Raw genomic sequence first — 23,609 nt, 5'->3', positions numbered from 1 at the left:
TTGAATTGTGAGCATTGATTTATGACCCGCAGCAGTGGGGAAGTGGCGAAATATTATTCTATATTAAAAAAAATAAAAAAAATAAAAAATTGTAGCATTGTAGTTTTCAAGAACTACTAAATACATATAAAGAATTTGACAATGTGAAAGGAAAACTATTGATAGGGCTGTCTTGAAACGTTATATTGGTATAAAAAGAAAAAAAAAATGAAGAATTTACTCTTAAAAGTGTATAAGTCTAGACTTTTACTCTTTTACTCTTGATAAATACTATTTTGTTAGTGTAATTATTTAACTGAAAAAGTTATGAATCAAGAGTAAATAGTAAAAATTTTGACCACATGCACTTTTAAAAGGTATTTATCAAAATTACTCTAAAAAGAACTATTTGTTATGCATATTTTTTAATTTAATGTGATTTTGATTAGACTAATAAAGATACCCTACCATAAAAGGTATTTTTCATTTTTATACTTAAAATGATAAAAAAAATCATGCAATATTATAATTCACAGTTGACCATATTTAAGCTTTTAGATTTTAAATTTATGCTAACTTCTTGTCTTTCCTCAATCAACAATCAATTTTGACCACTTAAAAAGCTAAATGCCATTAATATATATATTTTTTATTTTTTGAAAAGGAAAGGAAACTTGTAAAATATTAGGATATTTTTCATAGTGAAAATTAACTTTTGACCGTAAATGAGTAAGTATTTATTATGAATTTGAAATGTGTAAATGTAATATAATTCAAGTATACGTTTTTTAACCTAAAAAAATACCATAAAAAGCTCCCATATATAAATTATAACACATTAGAATAGCTCATGAGTAAAAGGAGTAAAAAGTTGTATAAAAGATGTAGGTAGAAATAAAATTTAAAAAAAAAAAAAAAATTTAATGGGGGCATGTATGAAAAAATAAAGTTTTAGTGGGGGCGAAATTAAAAAATTTAATTTTTAAGGGGTCAAGTTTTATTTTTGAAAAAATCAGTGGGGGCGGCTGGCTGCCCCCACTCGTCCTTGAACAACTCCGCCTCTGACTCGCAGTTCCTACATTAACATGAAGACAATGAAAACATTCGAAGGAGTAGGTTAAACAAGAAAATCAAACTAGTAGGTTCCCCTAAGGCAAAAATCCAACCAAGATCTTTCAAAAGATAACATACCTACCAGTGTCGGACAGGGCTCCCAATCACACAGCTTGCATTTCTCATAAATCTAGGCACACACAAGCACAACTGTACTTTTAGTGGATTGGTGGGGACAACCATCTCAGGTAGGTGGTGTCTCTGTCTCTTGCTCGTTTGATTTACTAGTTCTTCTCAATAAAATAAGGGCAAAAAAAAAAAGGATCAATTTGACCAAGTGTTACTACAATTTGCTCATCTTTTTATTATTATTATTTTTTTATTATTCTCAGAAATCCTCTGCAAACTGGAGCCTTTTACCGAACCCTACAATCTTTGGAAGGCAGTAAACATAGACTTTTGTCACGTAGGTGCTCATGAGATAGTTCGAACCTCAGACCTTGTGGAAGCAAACCAAAGGCCGTACAATCCTAATTTGGTAATTATTTTGATCAATATCTTAATTTGCTCAGTAAGGCATCCAATTAAGGAGAGTGTTTCTTTTTAGAGATAAACCGGACTCAAAAAACCCAAGCTTTGTAGCTCAACAGAATCAATATATTTAAAACAACTTAGAGAATAAGGCCAAACAAGAAGGATGTAAACTCCATAGATTTACCTGAAGCTGAAAATCTTTCATGTCTACTCGTTTGTTTAGCAAGAAAGTTTGACAATGAAGAAATAGCAACAGGTTGCACAATAAAGACACTGCAGGCTAAAAAGAAAACATTGAGCACAAACCTCATTTTCCTTTTCAGCGTGTTACAATACTATTTGATGATTGCATTCAAAAGATATAAAATCCAGTAAGGTAGAAGAGTAAACTATTCTCTGTAACTTCACACATTTGGGCCAACAATATAAATAAATTTAACATCTTACAAGCTATTTTAAACAGAAAACATCCGACATTTGTTCTCAACGTTTACCCCGATCATGCAACCTCACAATTCCTCATTTTGGATCGCTAGCCCAATTGCCTCAGACTAAAGGGAGGGTTGAGCTGGAAGATCAATTTACAATTTTATAATTTACACGGACTACGGCAAAAAAGAACTCCAAATCACACAACGCCATCACATGTTCCCATAATTGTAAAATTGCATCGGACTGAGTGGTGTATAATACTAAAACCAATCCACTCAACAATCAACAAACTCTAGAATCCACTGGTGGAAGAAGTGGTACCTGTTTGAGAAGCACCTGTGGTTGCAGTACTTGTTTTGCTAATGATCCCCTTACCAAAGTACTCGGCAATCACAGAAAAACCATTTTTCGAACTCTTCACCTGCTGGAAGAAATGATCTTGATCTTTGGAGTTCTGTTCCAGGTTTCTTTTCATTTCTAGAACAGATCTGTACTCAGGAGCACATTCAGGACATTCCTTTTCATTATCTCCAAGGCAACGCTGATGGAACGAGTGCATACACATGAAGTGTACGGCAGGGAGGTCAAGGGTGAAAGTGCATGCAGTACACTTACTAAGCTGAAAGATTCTTGCATTTGTCCTAAGATCCTGGATTTCTTTCCTCATGGCCGTTGTGTCATCCTATACAATTTAAAAACATGTTAAGAATCTCCGCCTTCTTATTTGAATTAAACTTGGTAAAATATCTAGATGCTACCAAGAGATTAATACACACATATCCGCTGAATTATACAAGATCAATTATCATGGCAGATAGTTAGGATGTGAAAGTAAAAAACAATGTACATGGTCATTAAGGAATCTGCAACATTTAAGAATACGTCCTATTTCAACCAAAGGCTCCATAGTGATTCAAATAGTTAATGCTGAGATTATGATGATTTTATATATATAGGGAGAGAGAGGAGTGGGATTCTTTAGGCAAGGATTGATCTGGAACATCAATAGGAGAGAGTGAGCCTCGCGAAAGCTCACAATCATTCTGTATTGCTTAATTTCTTCCTCTAATTGAGTAATACAATTCCAAATTTTCCTCACTCGTACTAGATTCTATCAGATTACAGGTAAACTTTATCGTATTGCATCTTTAATTGCAAAGACTCTACCTGCACAGGTCAACACAAGACCTACAATCAAACTGATTCGTTTAATGTGCAGAACCAGCAAAAAAGCAATGCATGTCATAAATCAATAGCCTATTACTTTTTCTTTTTTTTTTTCCTGAAAATTAATCATTCACCGTCAGAGCTGCGGATAACAAACTAACTACCACTATCTCACCGTCAGAGCTATGGATAACAAACTACCACTATATAAAAATATATACATGTATGTATCTCTCTCTCTCTCTCTAAAAATTAATCTAACACCGTTGAGCTATGAAATACAAACATTGTGCACGCAGGTTAATTGAACTGCCTTGTTTTATTAATTGAATGGAAGTACACTTAAATAGACTAGGGTTTGAATACCGAGTCTATTATCTTCTCCTAGATTCATGGCAAAAAGATTTCTACTAGCTAATCTACTCTATTTGAATTTAAACTTTAACTGATAACTCCTAATCTATATAATCGGAAATAACAAACTAAATAAAAAACTATGTGACTTATTCAAACTCTCTCTAAAAGATCTTATCTGCTAACACTCCCCCTCAAGCTTGGCTGTAGATATCAATGAGCCAAAGCTTGCCTACAAAGTACTCGAACGTTGGTCCAGGAAGTCCTTTGGTGAGTATATCCGCAACCTGTTGGCCTATAGGAATGTACTCAATGCTAATAATTCCCTTCTCTAGTTTTTCAGTAATAAAGTATCTATCCACCTTCACATGTTTAGTTCTATCATGATGGACTGGGTCGTGTGCTATGCTGATTGTAGCCTTGTTATCACAGTAGAGCTGCATGGGAAACTCACAACTAATCTTCAACTCTTCTAGCAACCGTTTCAACCAAATTGCTTCGCAGATACGATGCACCATGGCTCTGTATTCAGCTTCAGCATTGCTTCTTGCTATTACAGACTACTTTTTACTGCGCCAAGTCACCAAATTCCCCCAGAGGCGTGTGCAATGTCCGGATGTTGATTTCCTATCTTCGATAGATCCGGCCCAATCTGCATCAGTGAAGATTTCCACCCTTATGTTTTCTTCTTTTCCAAAAAATAATCCTCTTCCCGGAGTCTTTTTGAGGTATCTCAATATTCGATAAATCGCTTCGAAGTGTCCTTGGCACGGTGAATGCATTCGTTGGCTTACCACGCTAATTGCAAAGGCGATGTCTGGTTGTGTATGCGAGAGGTATACTAGTTTTCCCACTAGCCGTTGATATCTTTCTCTATCAGCCATCTCTCCATCAATCGTTTTTGCCTTGCCTCCTTGTTCAATTGGAGTCTCTATCGGTTTGCACCCCAGCATACCCGTTTCTTGCAATAGGTCTAGTGTATACTTTCTTTGTGATATGGAGATTCCACTCTTGCTTCTTGCGACTTCCATTCCCAAGAAATATCTCAATTTCCCGAGAACTTTAACTTCAAACTCAATAGCCATCAACCTTTTAATTTTCTCCATTTCTTCAAAGTTGTCCAAAGTAAGTATTATATCATCTACGTATACTATTAGGACTGTGATTTTTCCATCTAATGAGTGCTTAACAAACAACGTGTGATCAGTTTGTCCTTGTGAGTATCTGTGGCTTTTAATCACCTTTGAAAATCTGTCGAACCATGCGCGCGGAGACAGTTTTAGTCCATATAGCGATTTTTTTAGCTTGCACACCATCTTGTTTCTCTTACCCTCTTCAAACCCGGGTGGTAGGCTCATATACACTTCTTCCTCCAATTCACTATTTAAGAAAGCATTCTTCACGTCGAGTTGAAACAAAGGCCAATCCAAATTTGCCGCTAGTGATAAGAGGACTCTTATTGTGTTAAACTTTGCAACAGGAGCAAATGTCTCAGCGTAATCGACTCCATAGGTTTGTGTGAAACCTTTTGCAACGAGCCGTGCTTTGAATCTTTCAATTGATCCATCCGGCTTGAATTTGACAGTGAATACCCATTTGCATCCGACCACACTCTTGCCTTGTGGTAGTTCAACCACACTCCATGTGTTATTTTTCTCGAGCGCTTGCATTTCTTCAAGTACTGCATTTTTCCATTCAGGAACAGCTAGAGCTTCTTCTTCCATTGACCTGGGAATATTGACACTAGACAGCTTTGTAGTGAAGGCACGGAAAAATAGAGACAGATTATCATACGACACAAATTTGGATATGGGATGTTGTGTACATGATCTAACACCTTTCCCATGGGCAATTGGTGTATCTAGTATTTTGAAAGTGTCTTCGGAATTACCTGGAGCTGAGGAAGTAGTTCCTAGCACTGGTTCGGATTATGAACAATGCATGGTGTTCATGAGGGGCCTGTTTCCTTGAGAATATTTTTTCCGAGAGTAAACACGTAGCACTTGTTGATTTGGCACACTGAGGTCTCTTCCTGTTCCTGTTTCACGAACCGGTACTTGTGTTTGCTGTTGCATATTTTCAGGTGGTGGTATGATGTCAGAAGAGGTGAGCTCGGATGTGGTGGGTGTAGTTGCAACTGTTTCAGTCTCGGGCAATGAGGTCACAGACATAGGTGGAGGTTCGGATATAGGTAGGGCAATGGTGTCCCAATCCTACACATGAGCTTCTTGATCATGATTCTCCCCCTGAAGCGAAGTGGGGGAATAATATGGCATGTCTTCAAAGAATGTGACATCACGGGAGATAAACATTTTCTTTTGCTTAGGGCAGTAACACCTGTACCCTTTTTAGGTTGGAGAATAGCCGAGAAAGATAGTCTTTATGGCTCGAGGTTTTGGTTCGGTGTTGGGTATAAATATGGACAAAGGTAGTGCAGCCAAACGTCTTGAGTGGAATGTTATTTAAGGTTTTACGATGTGGATAAGTTTTTGTGAGCTGGGATAATGGGGAATGGAATTTTAAGGTGCAGCTAGGTAGGCAATTTATGAGAAACGCAGTAGTTAAAATGGCATCTCCCCATAGGTATTTGGGGACATTCATTGTAAACATGAGTGCACGAGCGACTTCCAATAAGTGCATGTTTTTCCGTTCCGAGACTCCGTTTTGCTGCGGGGTATCAACACATGAACTTTGATGAATGATCCCTTGTTGTAGCAAGTACTCCCCCAAGATAGATTGAAAGTATTCTCTTCCATTGTCTGTTCTCAAGACACAAACCTTTTTCTGAAACTGGGTTTGGATCATGTTATTGAAATTTTGGAACACTTGGCAGGTTTCTGACTTTTCTCGAAGAAGGTATACCCAAGTTGTTCGTGTGTGATCATCAATAAATGTCACAAACCATTTTTTTCCATTTGTTGTGGTAACTCTTGATAGACCCCAGATATCACTATGAATTAAAGCAAATAGGCTAGAGGGTATATAAAATTTAGGAGAAAATGGTACCCGAGTGTGTTTTGCATATTGGCAAATGTCACAATGAAAAGAAACAGTACTTTTATTCTTGAATAAGGATGGTAACAAATGTTTCAAATATATAAAATTAGGGTGGCCAAGTCTATGATGCTACAACATTATTTCCCTATTACTAGAAACTGAAACTGATATAACTCCAGATGTAAATGCTTATTGACTCTCATTCTCTATGTCCTCGAGGTAGTAAAGCCCCTTATGAACTCTAGCACTGCCAATCGTCCTCTCCGATGATAGGTCCTGAAAATAACATGTAGAAGGGTGAAAAATGGCAGCACAGTTATTATCACGAGTGAGTTTACTTATGGACAACAAATTGCATCTTAAGGTAGGAACATGAAGAACTGACTCAAGTCTTAAGTCTTTGGATACTTTGATTGAACCTATTCCAGCAACAGAAGATAAGGATCCATCTGCAATTTTCACTTTAGCAGAACTATGACTAGGGGTATAAGAGAGAAAAAAATCAGAGACACTTGTCATGTGGTCGGAGGCACCAGAATCAATGATCCATGGTTCCTTAGAGTGAAGGGTAGACTTTAAGGATGAGTGAAAGTTACCAATATGGGCTACAGAACAGGATCTGAGACTTGGAGTTGACGAGGATGAGGCGGTGACTGGTTGAGGAGGCGATAGAGTTGCTCAATCTGTTCTTTGCTAAATGGAAGCGATTTCTGGTTTTCTGTTGCTGCTCCTTTGTCTTGGTTTGATTGAGTTTGAAGTGTTCGTCCTTCATTCTGTCTTCGGGGAACCCAATTTGCGGGTTTGCCATGAATTTTTCAGCATATGTCACGAGTATGTCCTTGTCGGTTACAATGGTCACACCACATTCGTTCTCCTCGCCGTGGGGTTCTAGACTCACTGTTGTTCCTTATTAGTTGTGAAGTATTTCTGGCTGCCAGAGCCGAGCCTTCTGTTGATGCTACACCGGATGATTCTTCTTCTAACAACATGATTTTCTGGCGATTTTCTTCACTATGAACCTCGGCAAAGGCTTCTTCAGTTATTGGGAATGGCACTCTACTTAAAACACGGCCCCTGACTTCGTTAAGATCCTGATTCAATCCAACAAGAAAATCGAATACCCGTTCTTTTTCAAGGGTCTGTCTCTGCTTCACATTGCACGTTGGACACACTGAATCTTCTTCAAGGAAAAGGTCCAGTTCTTGCCAATTGTCTTGCAGATCAGTGAAATACTAGGTAACCGATTTGGTTCCCTGTTTCATCTCCTTTAGTTTCGTGCGAATTTAGAAAACTTGTGAGGCATTGCCGAGATCGGAATATGTTCTTTTTGCAGTATCCCATACGTCTTTAGCAGTTGGAAGGAAGAGATATCGGCGGCTGATCATGGGCTCCATGGAGTTGATAAGCCATGCGTGTACAATCGAGTTTTCGGCAAACCACTTTTTGTATGTAGTATCGGTCAGTGCTGGAGGTTTAGCTTCACCAGTGATGTATTCAAATTTTTCCCTGCCGCAGATCACAATCTTTACTGACTGAGACCATTGAAGATAATTTTTTCCATTGAGTTTGTGAGCCGTAATCTGGAGCGAGTTATTGTCTCCACATTGAAACGCCGTGACGGACTGATCGGCGTGAGTTTTGTCGGGGTTTTCTGATTTGGAATCATCTCCACGTGAAGATCCCATCATGGCTGTTTTTGCCATTGAAATATTCAGAGTTCAAGGCTCTAATACCATGAACGCGGGTTACTTGAACTGCCGTGTTTTATTAATTGAATGAAAGTACACTTAAATAGACTAGGGTTTGAATACCGAGTCTATTATCTTCTCCTAGATTCACGGCAAAAAGATTTCTACTAGCTAATCTACTCTATTTGAATTTAAACTCTAACTGATAACTCCTAATCTATATAATCAGAAATAACAAACTAAATTAAAAACTATGTGACTTATTCAAACTCTCTCTAAAAGATCTTATCTGCTAACACATTGTTTAGATTTCCCTTGTTTATACTAACGCAGAAAGGGTTCAAGTACTCAATACATTTCATTTACTTCATCTGACCAAGTTCTATTTTTAGCTTACAGCCTGCTTTTTCTCCCCCTTCTTCCGTTCATTTAAAGAACCCAGGAGCGCATTCATTAATATTAGATATATAATTTTGACAATTTCAAGTCTACCGTGATAGTGATACCATGTATGATATTAATACATTATGTTCGTGAACAAAGAAAGTTGTTGTTCCTGGACCTTCCAAACAAGCCTTTTAAAGAAAGAATGTGAATGCCGAATAGTAGCCTATTCTGAAGGTATGAATTACAATTTACAACTACAATTGAAAGAGTAGGCACTGACCTGATACTTGTCAATAGCTCGTCGGTCCTCTTCAATCAGTTTTGACTCTTGTTCAAGTTTTCGAGCAATGTAATCCTTAATGACAGAGATTGTGAGACATGGATTTCTGGATAAAGTTTGAAGAACAATAATTGGAGGCAAGATGTCATCCCTCTCTATGTAGGTTAGTACTTCCTTCACTGCTTTAGAGCAATCTTCTCCTAGTTCACCAAAATATTTCAGCAGGTCTGCCCAAAGAGATGGGTCCCCTCCCTTACCCGAATCCCCAAGTCTCTTGCAGCATGCGATCAGTCCCTCGTGGTCATGAGCCTGCATGTAGCAAGCAATTACCTCTTTATACAGTTTCATCTTTTCATATAAATACAAAAGCCCATCTCTAAATGCATTCATTTCGCAGAGAATTATTGCAAGCCCGACATCATATAGGGGATGTTCCAGCTCTGGTGGCCAAGCATTCTTCAGCAATTGCAGTCCCTTCTTGTGTCTTTCCAAACAGTCCTTTTCCTTCGTTAAATCTTTGCCATCAGCAATTACTTTCCCATTGGACTCAGGTCTTGACTGCACAGGTACTCCCTCTCTTACCACAAGGTTTAGGTCAACTCCATTGTTTGCTTGTGATATAGATGGAAAGTCGAAATCCCTGGACAAATACAACTCCAAAAGTGTATTATGAATTTCTACTTGAGCAGGTGAGTCTTTCACCTTGTTAGTATACTTCTCAAGAAAATCCATTAGGGACTCTGGATGATGGATGAAAATGTTAAGAAAATCAACGGGAGATGGGAGCATAGACAAATATGTGACATTAGAGGCACCTTCCTTTGCTGATTCTCCATCTTCAGTGCAAAGTCTCATGAGTATCTCAATTGTCTCCACAGGCTTGTGCGCTATGAGAATCTTACCATACTCTTTTATGGTTACCCCAGCTTGACTTGGTTCAAGGCTTGAAATATACTCCAATGCTTCATCATATCTACCAAGATCTTCAAGCAAGATTTTCAAGTACAATTCATGCCTACCTGCCTTCTTAGCAACATACATTGCATGCTCGTGGTAATTGGCAGCACGACAGACCCTGATTGCAGTCTCCACATCAAACTTGTGTTCTCCAGCGCCATCCTCACTTTTTATGAAGACATTTAGCTTTTCAACATCTTTCAATTTTGTGTAACAGTTCAGTAGAAGAGTGGTATGATCCTTGGACGCTAGTCCCTTTTCATGTAATTTTTCCAAGTAATTTGTAAGGTTGTATATTCTTTGTGCATCTAAGAACTTCTGTATCACATAAGAAGGCTCAAGGTGGCCGATGGTATGGATATATTGAGCCATAGCCTCATCATAATCTTGTTTGCTGTATAAATGATCCCCATACTTCCTTAGTACCTCTGCAGTTGCTGCTGCATCAGCTTGCTGACTTTGTACAATGTTGATGGCTACAGTATAGAGGTTCTTCTTAAAGAGCATATCTAACTTGCTTTCCATATCCTTTTCCCCAATGCACAGAGCAGATTTGTCGGCCATAATGAGAATTATGTTCCCCCATTCACAAAGCATATGGGAGACTTCATTAACCACAAGACTATGAGCAATTAACCGATTCTTGAGGTCATAAACGTTGAATGTGTTCTTTCCATTTCTTTGATCAGCAATAACACACAAAAGGTAACCACGAAACCACCCTAAGAATTTTTTCTCTCCTTCAAAAGCCCAACACGGGCCACGGCCGTCAACGTCATAAAAGTATACAGCCTCAGGTCGACCAACAATCAACTCCTATTATAGGAAAACAATTTTAACTCTCAGCAATCTAAGATAATTAAAAGGAAAACAATAAACCCTATCAATCTAGAAATGACGATCCAACAGAGATGCATACCGATCGATCGCTCATTGCAACACTATTAACAACAGATCCGATCTCATCCAGGGTTTGCCGCTTTGCTGGTTGACTTTGCAAGCTGAACAAGTTCACTGAAGTTGGAGTCACAGCAAACAACTGAAGGGCTTGACCATCCACCCTGAATCCAAGACCTACGATAGAGGATTGGCTCTTATCAGAAGCATTATCCACCTGAAGCTTGAAACGGGTAATACGCTCTCTTGCAATGTCCCCTTTGATGCAATAAATGCAACCATTATCTAAGCCAATAGCGATTAGAAGTATCGGTGGGGCTTCTTCCAGGACTAAAAATGACGTAATCTGCAATAGCAAATCGTTGCAACTTCAACACTTATAATGATTAATAGATTCAAATTGACAAGTACATGGATAAGCTGAAAATAAGAACCAAATAAGGATATAGCGAAACCACCTTCGCTTTGGGGAACTGATTGGTGAATATGCGCAAGATTCCAATACAATCAGGACTAACTGAGCTCGAGCCCTCAGATTGCATCCTATCAAGGTCAAAAACCTTGAGGCACGTAGCGGATTGCTGGGGAGAAAGTTGTTCATCTTCTCCAACGGTCACCAGAAAGTTCCGTTGCTGATTTAACAAAAAGAAGAAAAACCTCACATCAACCAAGTGTAACTAAAAGAATTTCAGAATACTTCACCATCAAGACATAGATTAAATCCCATACTCAGTCTTTACTAAAGAAGATGACAATCTAGGAAAACTAGAGAAAAAAAAATAGCAGAAGAAAAAATTACATCAGCCAGTAGGACTAGAACAATTTCGGAAGAAATCACCATCTGGACAGAAATCAAACCTAACCTATTTCCGTCATCATTTGAAATGGTGTATACATTCAAAAAAAGAAAAAAAAAAGAGCTTCTTTAACTATATTTTCCAGAAATCAAACAGGACGAAGAGAAAATTTACATCAATTACTGCAACAAACTGATAATAGTTAACCATCTGGACAGAAATTCAACCAATAATCAAACTTTAATTAATGAATACAAATTTCTTCTTCACCTCCATTTTACATCAATCACTAAGATAATTTACGAATAATTCACCACCTAGACAAAACAAAAGGAAAATGCAGGTAGGGAAAATAGGGCAGTAAGCAGAATGAGCATGAAAAAATCGGCTCATTTTCTCCCTACATTTCCCAGCAACCAAACAGAAGGACCGGACAAAAACAAAAAAGATAATGGAACCTTGAGCTGCTGAAGGAAGAGGACAGATGAAGAGTGAGCATGGAAGGAGAAATTGAAGTTGAGGCCTCTGTCCAGGAGGCTGACGGCGCCGTTGTGGCATCCGACGACGACCTTCCCTCTGCCGCTGGAGCAGCACTCGATCTTCCCTTCGACTTCCTCGGGAATCGCGCACTTTCCCGCCAATTTCTCCTCGAAGAACTCGAACTTCCTCCACTGGTACATCGCCGGAATTCGATCGGTGAAATCTGATGTCGGAAATGATCGCGATTTGAATTTCACAGAGCGGAGGTTAGATCCGAACTAGGAAATTTCTTTCAATCTCTCTCTCTCTCTCTCTTTTTGCGAAATACGGTCTTTCGCCAGTTCTTGTATACGGGTCGGGTATGCTTTTTTTGGTTATGAAGACGGGTGAAGTCGTAAATTTCACACGTCGTCGTTCTGTAGAGTTTGCCTGTTTTAATGAAGAGCAAACAAATTTTTTTTCCCCCTTTTTTGAAGACTTCCTATTTTAAGGTTTTGATTAGCGATTTTTTCAAAAAAAAAAAAAAAAAAAAAACGAAAAGTAAAACTAAAATATATTCAAAAGTAATAGCAGCAATAATAGCAATGGTTATGTGTTAAAAACATTAAAGAATGCTCTTAAGAATACTTTACATTATCCAATTATGTAAGAAGATAATTTTAACAGGATTATCGTAATGTATTTTTAAATGTTAAATCTGTGAAAGTTTCTTAAACATTTTTATGTAAAACTGATAGAACTTGATACATGTTTAGAGATTGTTTGTTTTATGAGTTTAAACTCATAATTTTTTATTCTACTATAGTATTTTTTTCTCATAAAAAATTTAAATTTTAAAAGTTACGATAAATGATTTGAGCTCATAAACTAAATGTGTCCTTAATAATTTAAAATAGAACCTACAAATAGAATATTGTACAAAATTCTCTAATTAAAAAATAATTATTGAAAAAACTTATTTTTAGGAAGACTATTGAAAGGTTGGACTTCTTAGAATAGACGTACTCTTTAGAAAATGAGATTTTCTTTCTTTCTTTCTTTCTCTTGTTTTTCATTTTTTTTTTTCACTAGTATAGGTAAAATTCTGTGTAATATAGTATAACAGGTCATACCATTAAATTCAACGGTTTATACTTTTAAAGTTTTGATCTAACAGTTTTGATCTCATGCTTCTAGGACACCATTTATGTGACCTTAAATATTGTATATAAGTGTTATATGCGAAAGAATATTATTTAAAGATAATAATTAAAACGATGTTCGTAATGAATTTAATTAAAGTTTGAAATCTTTAATTAAAACATTACTAATACATGTCATTCCTATTTAGAATGGAATGGTGTTATCCGCACTGTTAATATGGCGAGATATTGAATGAATGTATTACGCATAATGAGATTGTGTGGAACCGAGACACATACACAATATGAATTTTTGATAATTTCCGTTAAGTATAGAAGTTTTAATTGAGTCTATCGATGGTTATATATAGAACGATCTTAATCTTGAGTTATTAGCATACTCCTATTTAAGGATTTGTGTCTTTTGATATACTCGGTATGGATTCTGAGATCTTGAATCTTATTCTTTGTATTTTGGAGACATAATGAAGTAGGTAGCCTGTAATGTTAATATACGAGATGTAATCCATTCTTTCTTGAGAAAGAAGTAGATAAATAATTCTCTTGAGGATTGATTCGGTACTTGGACTAGTAGGAGCTTCGATGCATGAATTTATTTTATGAATTACTGTTTATTAGAGAATCAATGATACTCAAGGATAAAGATGTAATTAGAAAGGTTAATGGATTTCACTTAGCTCTAATTATGATTTATTTATGAATGATTGATCTATATGTAATGGCTCTATCAAATGGACACATTACAGTTTGGAAGTAAATTACATATATAATTACGAGAGTGCAATTCCAAGTTTATAGTGGAGTAATTTTTAGAATTAATTGAATTAATTAATCAATTAATTAAAGAGTTTTAATTAATTATTAATTTTATTGGAGCTCAGAATTTTAAGTTCAAGAGTCCCCGCGTCGTCTTTACAATCCTACAAGCCACTAAAGGCAAAATGAAAATTTTAGAATTATAGAATTCTAAATAGAACACTCAAGAATAATTAATTGAGAATTAAATATAAATTAAATAATTTGATTATTTAAATTTGAATTTTGGAACACACATGTGGAGGAGTCCACATGGTGTACACTGACAACACTGTGAGAATCCCTATGAGATTTAGTTGTTTGCTCTCTAAATTATCTAATTGATTTATTTGATAAGTTGTTCAATTGAAATTTGAATTTGAGTCAAAATTGAAGTGTACGATAAAGGAGAATTTTTTCTCCTTCCCTACCTTTAATTTGCGCCAACCACAAGGGGAATATCCCAGTGGTGGCCGGGCCAATAGGATCAGAGAGAGAGTGGATTTTGTTTCCAAAATAAAATAGGAGTGTGAAATAATTATCAAACTTTATCTTAGAGATAAAGTTTAGACTTCTTCTGGGAGTCTGACTACTACTCTATAAATAGGAGATTGCAGAAAATTGGAGACACAATTTTTTGCTCTCCCTAGCATATAGTGGCCGGTTTTATAGAGTGAGGAAAAGGAAAATTTTCTCCTAAATTCCACGTCGTGCATGTGTTGGTGATCGTGAAAAACTTGAGTGTTTGAGTGCTAATTCCGTTTTGTTTCAGTTGTGCACACACAAACATCATCTTAGATTCAAAAAATTGACGAGGAAGATTCAAGTATTCTAAACAAACGTGGAGCAAGGAACGTTCGTGGTCAAAGAACTCAAGTTATCGACCTAATCATTCGCTAGGTAAATTTATTCATAAAGATTAATTTATTCATGCATAATTAATGTATTCTATAGAGTATCTCAAAGATTTATTAAAATTTTTGTTATACACGATCCGCTAGATACACGCTTCTGTATTGAAAATCATTTTCAAAACCAACATAAAGTGGCACCCAATTTATTTATTACCCACACAAAAGACTTTATAGAACAATATAGGCTCTTTACAAGAACACCACAAGGTTTTAAATAGGGTTATACATCGATCGGATTGGGCGAGATTTTTTGGCCGAGTCGATCTATTCCTGGTCAGAAAACTATGAGCTGCATACCCCGCTAGTCTCATAAACCAGCATAAAATCAGATGTCTTAGGGTCGGCTTGCCTCGCCTCGGGGTACTCAAATTAGGCCATCGATTCTTCTTCTACGACTCTAAAACATAAGCAAAAAACAACCCCATTTATGTTAAAAAGGAATGAGTTCTTCTCATGCAAAAACAATATGGGTTCTAACTTCCCAGCAATTCCTAAATCAGTGAGAGCTTGAGGCTCAGAAAGGGAGAAGAAAAGAGTCAAACTAAGAGATTGAAGGTCAGAAGGAGAGCAAGATGTTGAGACTAAGATCATGGAGTGAGATGCAGAGAGAGAAGGCAAAACTGGATAGAGGAGGGGCGGCATATGAAGAGACCTAAGGTTTCTTAGCTTTGTTTTTATACGAAGACATGCAACCCCATTAAAAGCAATATAATAGTGATATATGAAAATAATTTTATAACAAAACATTAGTTCGACCGAGGTCGGGGAAATACGGGTTGGGCTTCTTCAAATCTGCACCCTGGCTCGCACAATTCAGGGAAGCCATTTTAATAACCGAAGATTAAAGGGTTTTTGGCACAATTACTCCCGAACTTGTCGTGGTTTAACAAATTGTTCTAAACTTTTAATTTTGACAAGTTGCCCCTGAATTTGTAAATTTGTTTCAATCTATCTCATTTAACTAAATTTGTTCAAAATTTTTATTAGATTTAAGGGATTAAAAGTTAAAATATTGAAAGATTTATGGTACATCTTTTTTTTTTTTTTTTTTTGCTCTGAAATTTGTGTTACATCAGAATTGGAATGTTGAAATTTTTGGCTGAACGTGCTTTTCTGACATTAGTTTAACATAATCGTCATCGAAATGAGACATATTGCAACAAATTTACAAGTTGAGAGGGCAACTTGCCAAAATTAAAAGTTTAGGGGGCAATTTACTAATTTACGACAAGTTTAGGAGGAAAATGTTCTAAAAATCCAAGATTAAAATAAAAACTTGAAATTTGATTTTCTCAGGGTGATTGAGTTTATGTACAACCCTAGTTTTAAGCTTGGATTGACTTATACTAGGGTAGATAAACGTTTGTAGAAATTGCCCCAGCCACGTCATCACCAGTATTCGCCTAAGAAACCGACTAGTATCCAGATGCGATAGTGGTATCTGGCCGAGATACCCACCGGTAACAACCGATTTTGGCAGCAGTCCGACTATCATAGTGGCCGGAATACTTCAAATTTTAGAAAAACACAAAAATCCCTCTACCATCGACTGGTATTCATGTGGACACTAACCAGTATCTTGGTCAATATCCACTAATAGACCTCTGTTTTAAGAGTTATTGCAGTCATCGTCTCAACCGGAATATAAAAAAAATACAAAAAACACTAGAACACAAAGAATAAAATAACTCCATAGAAACCACAAATCGTCAAAGAATCAAAGAAAAGTCAATCTTCGATCAACGCAAAGAAAACTTTTTGTTGCCAGAGAACGGCGACGGGAGATCTCCTTCGTACGACTGCGACTAGAGCGTGCAGATTTGGAGATCTCCTTCCCAAGGGATCTAGAACGTGGTTGTAGATTCGAAGGTGCAGTGTTGTAGATGTCCTCTACGGTGGCAAAAGGACTCACCGATCTCTTCGACTCGTGCGAAACGACGCTCAACTGAAGAGCTCCGACCACATTTGACACGGGGGATCTTCACCCACGAAGAAGGTGAAGGCAGCATGCAGGGTTAATGCGCCGATTGGAGAAGATAAGAGGAGAGAGAAAAGAGCCGCGAAGAAAGAGAAAAATGAGAGAGGAAAAAAAAGGAAAAACCTAACCCTAATCAGATTGAGGGTTTCTAGTTTTTTTAATCAAATATTTGTTCTGACACATGGCATAAAACTGAATGTTTAAGCAGTCATGGTAAAACTCAATCTGCATTTAAAAGTCATGGCACATTCCCTAAATAGCCCGAACAGTATCCACATGATGGATGACTCTTTCATAAATAATGTTATTCGGCCCAATTTAGTTCAACAGTATTGAACCTAGCAACTCATCCCACCAAAAAAAAATGAAATTGTTACGTGGGTTAATGAGACATATGGCTTAATTATCCTTTCGGAATTAAAATATGGTTGCAATTTGTGACTATTTTACATGACTTAATGTACATGTATGATGACATTATTGACCTTAATGATGATATTGTTTATTTGAATTTATTATATAAATCAATTTTAAAGATAATATATAGGAAATATGGTAGATATTTTATCTCACAATATAAGCGATCATTAACCTTCTTTAAATGAATCAAATCCCTAAAATTATAGCATTTCTTACTCAATATCAAATATGTAAGTATTGAAAAAGCACGATTTAAAAACTTCCCTTTCTCAGAGTCATTAACATACTAGCAATATATATATATATATATATACACACACACTAGCAACATAATTAAGATACTTGGTAGGATTATAATTAAATATATTTGGGAACAAAGGTGATAATTGCATATGTATATATAGAAAATTCAACTATGAGAAAAATATAAAAATTAGTCACCAAAACTAAATATAGGATAAAATCAACTAAAGGGATATTTTTAGATTGTCAATAAACACAATTCAAAAATTAAACCATATAGGTGATACGAGTCTTGGGCCCGCACATTGCTGCGAAGGGCACTTTTAGATGTTTTTAATATAGAGGTACATCAATGAAAATATAAACCAGAGTGTGGTGCCAAGTCCGGGAAAATACAATTAAATAAATAAGTAAATAGAGAGATTAACAAATGAGAAATGAAAAGGAACAAAACAATTGTAATGGGAGGAAAAAGAAGGAAGAAAAGCAGAAAGCAAGAATGAAATAAAGAGCACGACACACAGAAGGCAGCGGAAAAGGGCCAAAAGTTATGTCTAATGAAAGATGAACATGGTAATGTTTTTATTTAGTAATGATGGGTTAGATAATGAATATTCTTGAGTGATAAAAAGGTAAACATAAGTATTTACATTTTTTTTATGACTACTTATTAAGGGCAACTGCACAAAAATGCAAATGGCAATAAGACACCGAATTTATCACACAAATTATAAATTGTATGTCATAGAAAGTGAATAACCAGAGCAAAGTATAGAGTTGTCCAAAAGCCACCATGTGAGGTAAAGGGGGGAGGAAAAAAGAATGGATTTATTATAAGTATAAAATAGCAACAAAATAAGAACAAACTGTAAAAACCAGAGCATGCAGAAAAGGAGGAAAAAAAAGGAGTAGAGAGAGTATAAAATATAGGAAAACAAAAGGGAAGCAGAAGCTAATACTGCATTTGCATTAAATGCCTACTTATTTAAATCCAAGGGAAAAAGAAGGCAAAAGAATTCATAGGCAGAAAAATGTAACCACAGGCCGAAGTTTAAAAACACCAAGAATTTCCCAATGTCAGTAACAAAACAGTGCAACCACAGCCAAAACATTAAGAGGACAAAGAGCCTTATAGTGAGGAGCGAAAATGAGTAGGGAAATTAGTGAGGAGCAAAAAGGAGTAGGAAAAGAGAGCAAATCCGTTCTCCCACTATCCGATCCACAGTGGTTCAAACTGGAGTCAATGCTGGGAAATTCAAGTATGATAGTCCAGTTTTAAAAGCGGGAAAAAATAAAGAGAGAGGCAAGAGAAAAGTAGGAGGGGCTAGAAATAAGTAAAAAATAGAGTTAAAGAGCAGGGGCAAATTAAAATAGCATAAGAAAATTTAAAATAAGGAATGAAAAGGGAAATATAATACATCTGTAAATAGCTTTTAACTCAAATGGTGGAGCCAAAAAAGTAAAAGCAGTAAATTAAGCAAAAGGAAGAAAAAGGAGAGAGCGAAAAATGTTCACTAAGAAAATACTGATAAATCTGGAATTGAAATGAATGAAGTAGTCTCACGACAATTTTTGGACAAATCATTCAATGCTCAATGGATTAAAATTATTCATGCTCATCATCACCATAAAAAAAGGGAGGAAAGAGCATAACAGATAAAAAGGGGCAAGTAAAAATAAAATATCTGAGGTGTAAGTATCCATCTAAGCATATGACAAAAAAATGAGCAACTTCGGACCTAATAACTAAAGACCATATACAAGTTGTACAGAGAGGAAGAAAAGAATGGAATAACAATATGTTAATAACAGGGATCAACAATAAAAAGAAATTTTTGTTGATTTACTATAAAGGGAAATTTGTTACCATATTTTTAGAGCAGCAAGGTTCATTCATAAAATAACAAAGTTATACATCAACAGAAACAGCAGAAGAAAGGCGACATATTAATGGCAACACAGGAAGGCAATATACTGGAGAGTATTAAAAACATTAAAAGATTACAGGTAAAATTTATTAAGAATACTTGACACGCTATAACGATGCTTTCAGTATAAGATATGGACCAATCAGGGGCCAATATGTTGGTTTCCGAATCGAATTCGGATGCAAAAATATGGGGATAGCAGATCAAGTATAAAAAAATTTTCACAAAACTTTTGAGATACTCTATAGATTATATTAATTTATGCACGAATAAATTAATCATATTAATTTATTTATTAAGAACTCAATTAGGGAAAATACTTGGAGGCCGATTAGGATGATAACGTGAGTTATTTGATCTCGAACAATCCTTGCTCCACAGCCTTGCGTTTAAAAAACAAAAGTCTTCCACGTCAATTCTTTGAATCTACGTAGATGTGTGTGTGGGCACACTTGAGACAAAAAATGGGTTGGAATAAACACATGCATGATGTGGAATTTTTGAGAGAAAAATTTTCTTTCTCACTCTACTAGGGAATTTCGGCTACCCTCAGAAAATTAGGTCAAAAATTGTCAAGCGCAATTTTCTATTATTCTTTTATTTATAGAGTATAAGTCAAAACTTCTAGAAGGAATCAAATCTCTATTTCTAAGATAAAGCTTGTTAATTATCTCCTATTTGAATTTTAGAACAAAATCTCCTCTTCCTTATCCTCAATGTGGCCGGCCAACCTAGGTGATCTTATCCCTGTGGTAGGCGCCAAATACAGATAGGGAAGGAAGAGAAAATCATCATTTATCCTATAGTCTAATTTCAATTCAAATTCAAATTCTAATTTAAGTCAAACTTAAATTAATTTGAATTCTGAATTGAACAACTTATCAAATAAGTTTAAAAGGATAAATTTAAATTATGTTCACAATTCAAATTTAAATTTAAATAATCACATTATTTAAATAATAATTAATTCTCAATTAATTATTTTCGAGTGTTTAATTTTAGAATTCCGTAATTCTAAAATTCTCAATTTGCCCTTTGTGTCTAGTAGAATTACAAAGACGACGCGGAGACTAATGGACCTATAATCCCGAGCTCTAATAAAATTAATAATTAATTAAACACTTTAATTAATTAATTAATTCTATTAATTCCAATAGTTACTCCACTATAAACTTGGAATTGCACTCTCAAAATTATAGACATAAATTACTTCTAAACTGTGAAGTGTCCATTTGATATAGTCACTGCATATAGATCAATCCTCCATAAATAATTCATAATTAGAGCTAGGTAGTATCCGTTAATCTCTCTAATTATATCTTCATCCTTGAGTACCATTGATTCTCTAATGGATAGTGATTCATAAAACACATTCATAAACCAAAGCGCTCTTACTAATCCAAGTACCGAATCAACACTCAAGAGAATTATTTATCTGCTTCTTTCTTAAGAAGGAATGGATTCCATCTTGTATGATAACATTCCCGGCTACCTATTTTATCATTTCTCCAAAGTACAAGGAATAGGATTTAGGGTCTCAGAATCCGTATCGAGTAAATCAAAAGACACAAATGTATAAATAGGAGTTTGTTAAGAACTCAGGATTAAGATCATTCTATATATGACAATCGGTAGACTCAATTAGAATTTCTATACTTAACGAAAATTACTAGAAATTCATATTGTGTCTTTGTCTTTGTTCCACATAATCTCATTATGTGTAATACACTCATTCAATATCACACCATATCAAGAGTGTTGATAACACCACTCCATCCTAAATGGGAATGACATGTATTAGTAATGTTCTAATTAAAGATTCTGAACTTTAATTAGATTTATTACAAACATCACCTTTTGATTATTATCCTTAAACATTATCCTCTCGTATATAACACTTATATACAATGTTTAAGATTGCATAAATAATCACAGAATTTTCATTTGATATTCATAAATATATGCACATAAAATGATGAATAAACTCTTTTATTAAATAAATAATAAATATCCTATTACATCTCATGCTTCTAGGACACCATTCTCAATAATCTCCCACTTGTCCTAAAGCAGGTGTGTCATGTCTCTAATCCTAAATCTATCTAAGTGCCGATCAAATACATTCAATGGCAATGTCTTCGTGAACGGGTCAGCAAGGTTGTTTTCTGATGCGATTTTGACAATCGGTAGACTCAATCCGTACCGAGTAAATCAAAAGACACAAATGTATAAATAGGAGTTTGTTAAGAACTCAGGATTAAGATCATTCTATATATGACAATCGGTAGACTCAATTAGAATTTCTATACTTAACGAAAATTACTAGAAATTCATATTGTGTCTTTGTCCTTGTTCCACATAATCTCATTATGTGTAATACACTCATTCAATATCACATCATATTAAGAGTGTTGATAACACCACTCCATCCTAAATGGGAATGACATGTATTAGTAATGTTCTAATTAAAGATTCTGAACTTTAATTAGATTTATTACAAACATCACCTTTTGATTATTATCCTTAAACATTATCCTCTCGTATATAACACTTATATACAATGTTTAAGATTGCATAAATAATCACAGAATTTTTATTTGATATTCATAAATATATGCACATAAAATGATGAATAAACTCTTTTATTAAATAAATAATAAATATCCTATTACATCTCATGCTTCTAGGACACCATTCTCAATAATCTCCCACTTGTCCTAAAGCAGGTGTGTCATGTCTCTAATCCTAAATCCATCTAAGTGCCGATCAAATACATTCAATGGCAATGTCTTCGTGAACGGGTCAGCAAGGTTGTTTTCTGATGCGATTTTCAGAACCGCTACATTGCCTCTATCCACAATGTCTCTGATCATGTGATATTTCTTTTCTATATGTTTCGCACTCTTATAGCTTCTAGGTCCTTTTGAATTAGCCACCGCTCCAAGTTATCATAGTAAAGCTTAATTGGCTTATCCATATATGGAATAACTTCCAGATTAGTTAAGAATTTCCTGAGCCATTTAGCTTCCTTTGCGGCTTCACAAGCTACAACATATTCAGCTTCCATGGTAGAGTCAGCAACACACTTTTACTTTACACTTCTCCATACCACAGCTCCTCTATTAAGAGTGAACACAGCTCTAGATGTCGACCGTCGACTATCTCTATCCGATTGGAAATCAGAATCCGTGTATCCGGTGAGAGACAGATCTTCTCCGGAATATACCAACTGTTGGTTGCTGAATCGAAATCGGCTGCGGAAGCGTGGGAAAAAAACGGATCGTGTATAACAAAAATTTCATAAAAACTTTTGAGATACTCTATAGATTATATTAATTTATGCACGAATAAATTAATCGCATTAATTTACATCAAGAACTCAATCCGGAAAAATACCTGGAAGCCGACTCGGATGATAACTTGAGTTCTTTGACCACGAACAGTCCTTGCTCCAAGTTTTGTGTTTAGAATACCAAAGTCTTCCACGTTAATTCCTTGATTCCACGTAGATGTGTGTGTGGACACACGTGAGACAAAACATGTTTCTTAAACACTCGAATTTCCACAAACACCAACGCATGCACGATGTGAAATTTTTTGGGAGAAAAAATTTTCCTCTATTTTTTCCTTTGAGAAAATTCGACCACCAACTCTTAGGGCAGAAAAATTGTTCAAAAATTGTGTCCACAATTTTCTATCATTCTCATATTTAAAGAGTAGAAGTCAAACTTCAAAACAGAATCAAATCCCTATCTCCAATTTGAATTTGGAACAAAAAATCCCTTCCCATTATCTCCTTTAGTGGCCGGCCATGATAGAGATTTTCTCCCTTGTGTGTGGCGCCAAAAACAGATAGGGAAGGAAGAGAAATCATCATTTATCCAGTAGTCCAATTTTAATTCAAATTCAAATTCGAATTTAAGTCAAACTTAAATTAATTTGAATTCTAAATTGAACAACTTATCAAATAAGTTTAAATGGATAAATCTAGATGTGTTCAAATTCAAATTTAAATAATCACATTATTTAAATAATAATCAATTCTCAATTAATTATTTTCGAGTATTTAATTTATAGAATTCCTTAATTCTAAAATTTCCCATTTTACCCTCTGTGTCTGGTAGAATTACTAGGACGACGCGGGGACTAATGGACCTATAATCCCGAGCTCCAATAAAATTAATAAT

At 35.5% G+C, this 23,609-nt stretch overlaps 1 protein-coding gene across 1 annotated transcript; it reads right to left on the bottom strand.

The window, feature by feature from the left end:
- Positions 1–1,828: 1,828 nt before the first annotated feature.
- LOC21402917 (vacuolar protein-sorting-associated protein 11 homolog) lies at positions 1,829–12,298 on the bottom strand. The gene is made up of 5 exons (XM_010114470.2): positions 11,981–12,298; positions 11,184–11,357; positions 10,748–11,071; positions 8,872–10,644; positions 1,829–2,680 (listed from the first exon to the last, which is right to left on the bottom strand). Exons 1-5 carry the CDS (start codon positions 12,200–12,202, stop codon positions 2,291–2,293), a joined length of 2,883 nt encoding a protein of 960 aa, XP_010112772.2. The 5' UTR covers positions 12,203–12,298; the 3' UTR covers positions 1,829–2,290.
- Positions 12,299–23,609: the final 11,311 nt, after the last annotated feature.

Source organism: Morus notabilis, unplaced genomic scaffold, assembly GCF_000414095.1.
Source record: "Morus notabilis unplaced genomic scaffold, ASM41409v2 Scaffold24, whole genome shotgun sequence".
NCBI classification, from domain to species: Eukaryota; Viridiplantae; Streptophyta; class Magnoliopsida; order Rosales; family Moraceae; genus Morus; species Morus notabilis.
Note: the sequence above shows the minus strand (reverse complement) of the source record. Positions and strands in the feature narration are given on the sequence as shown.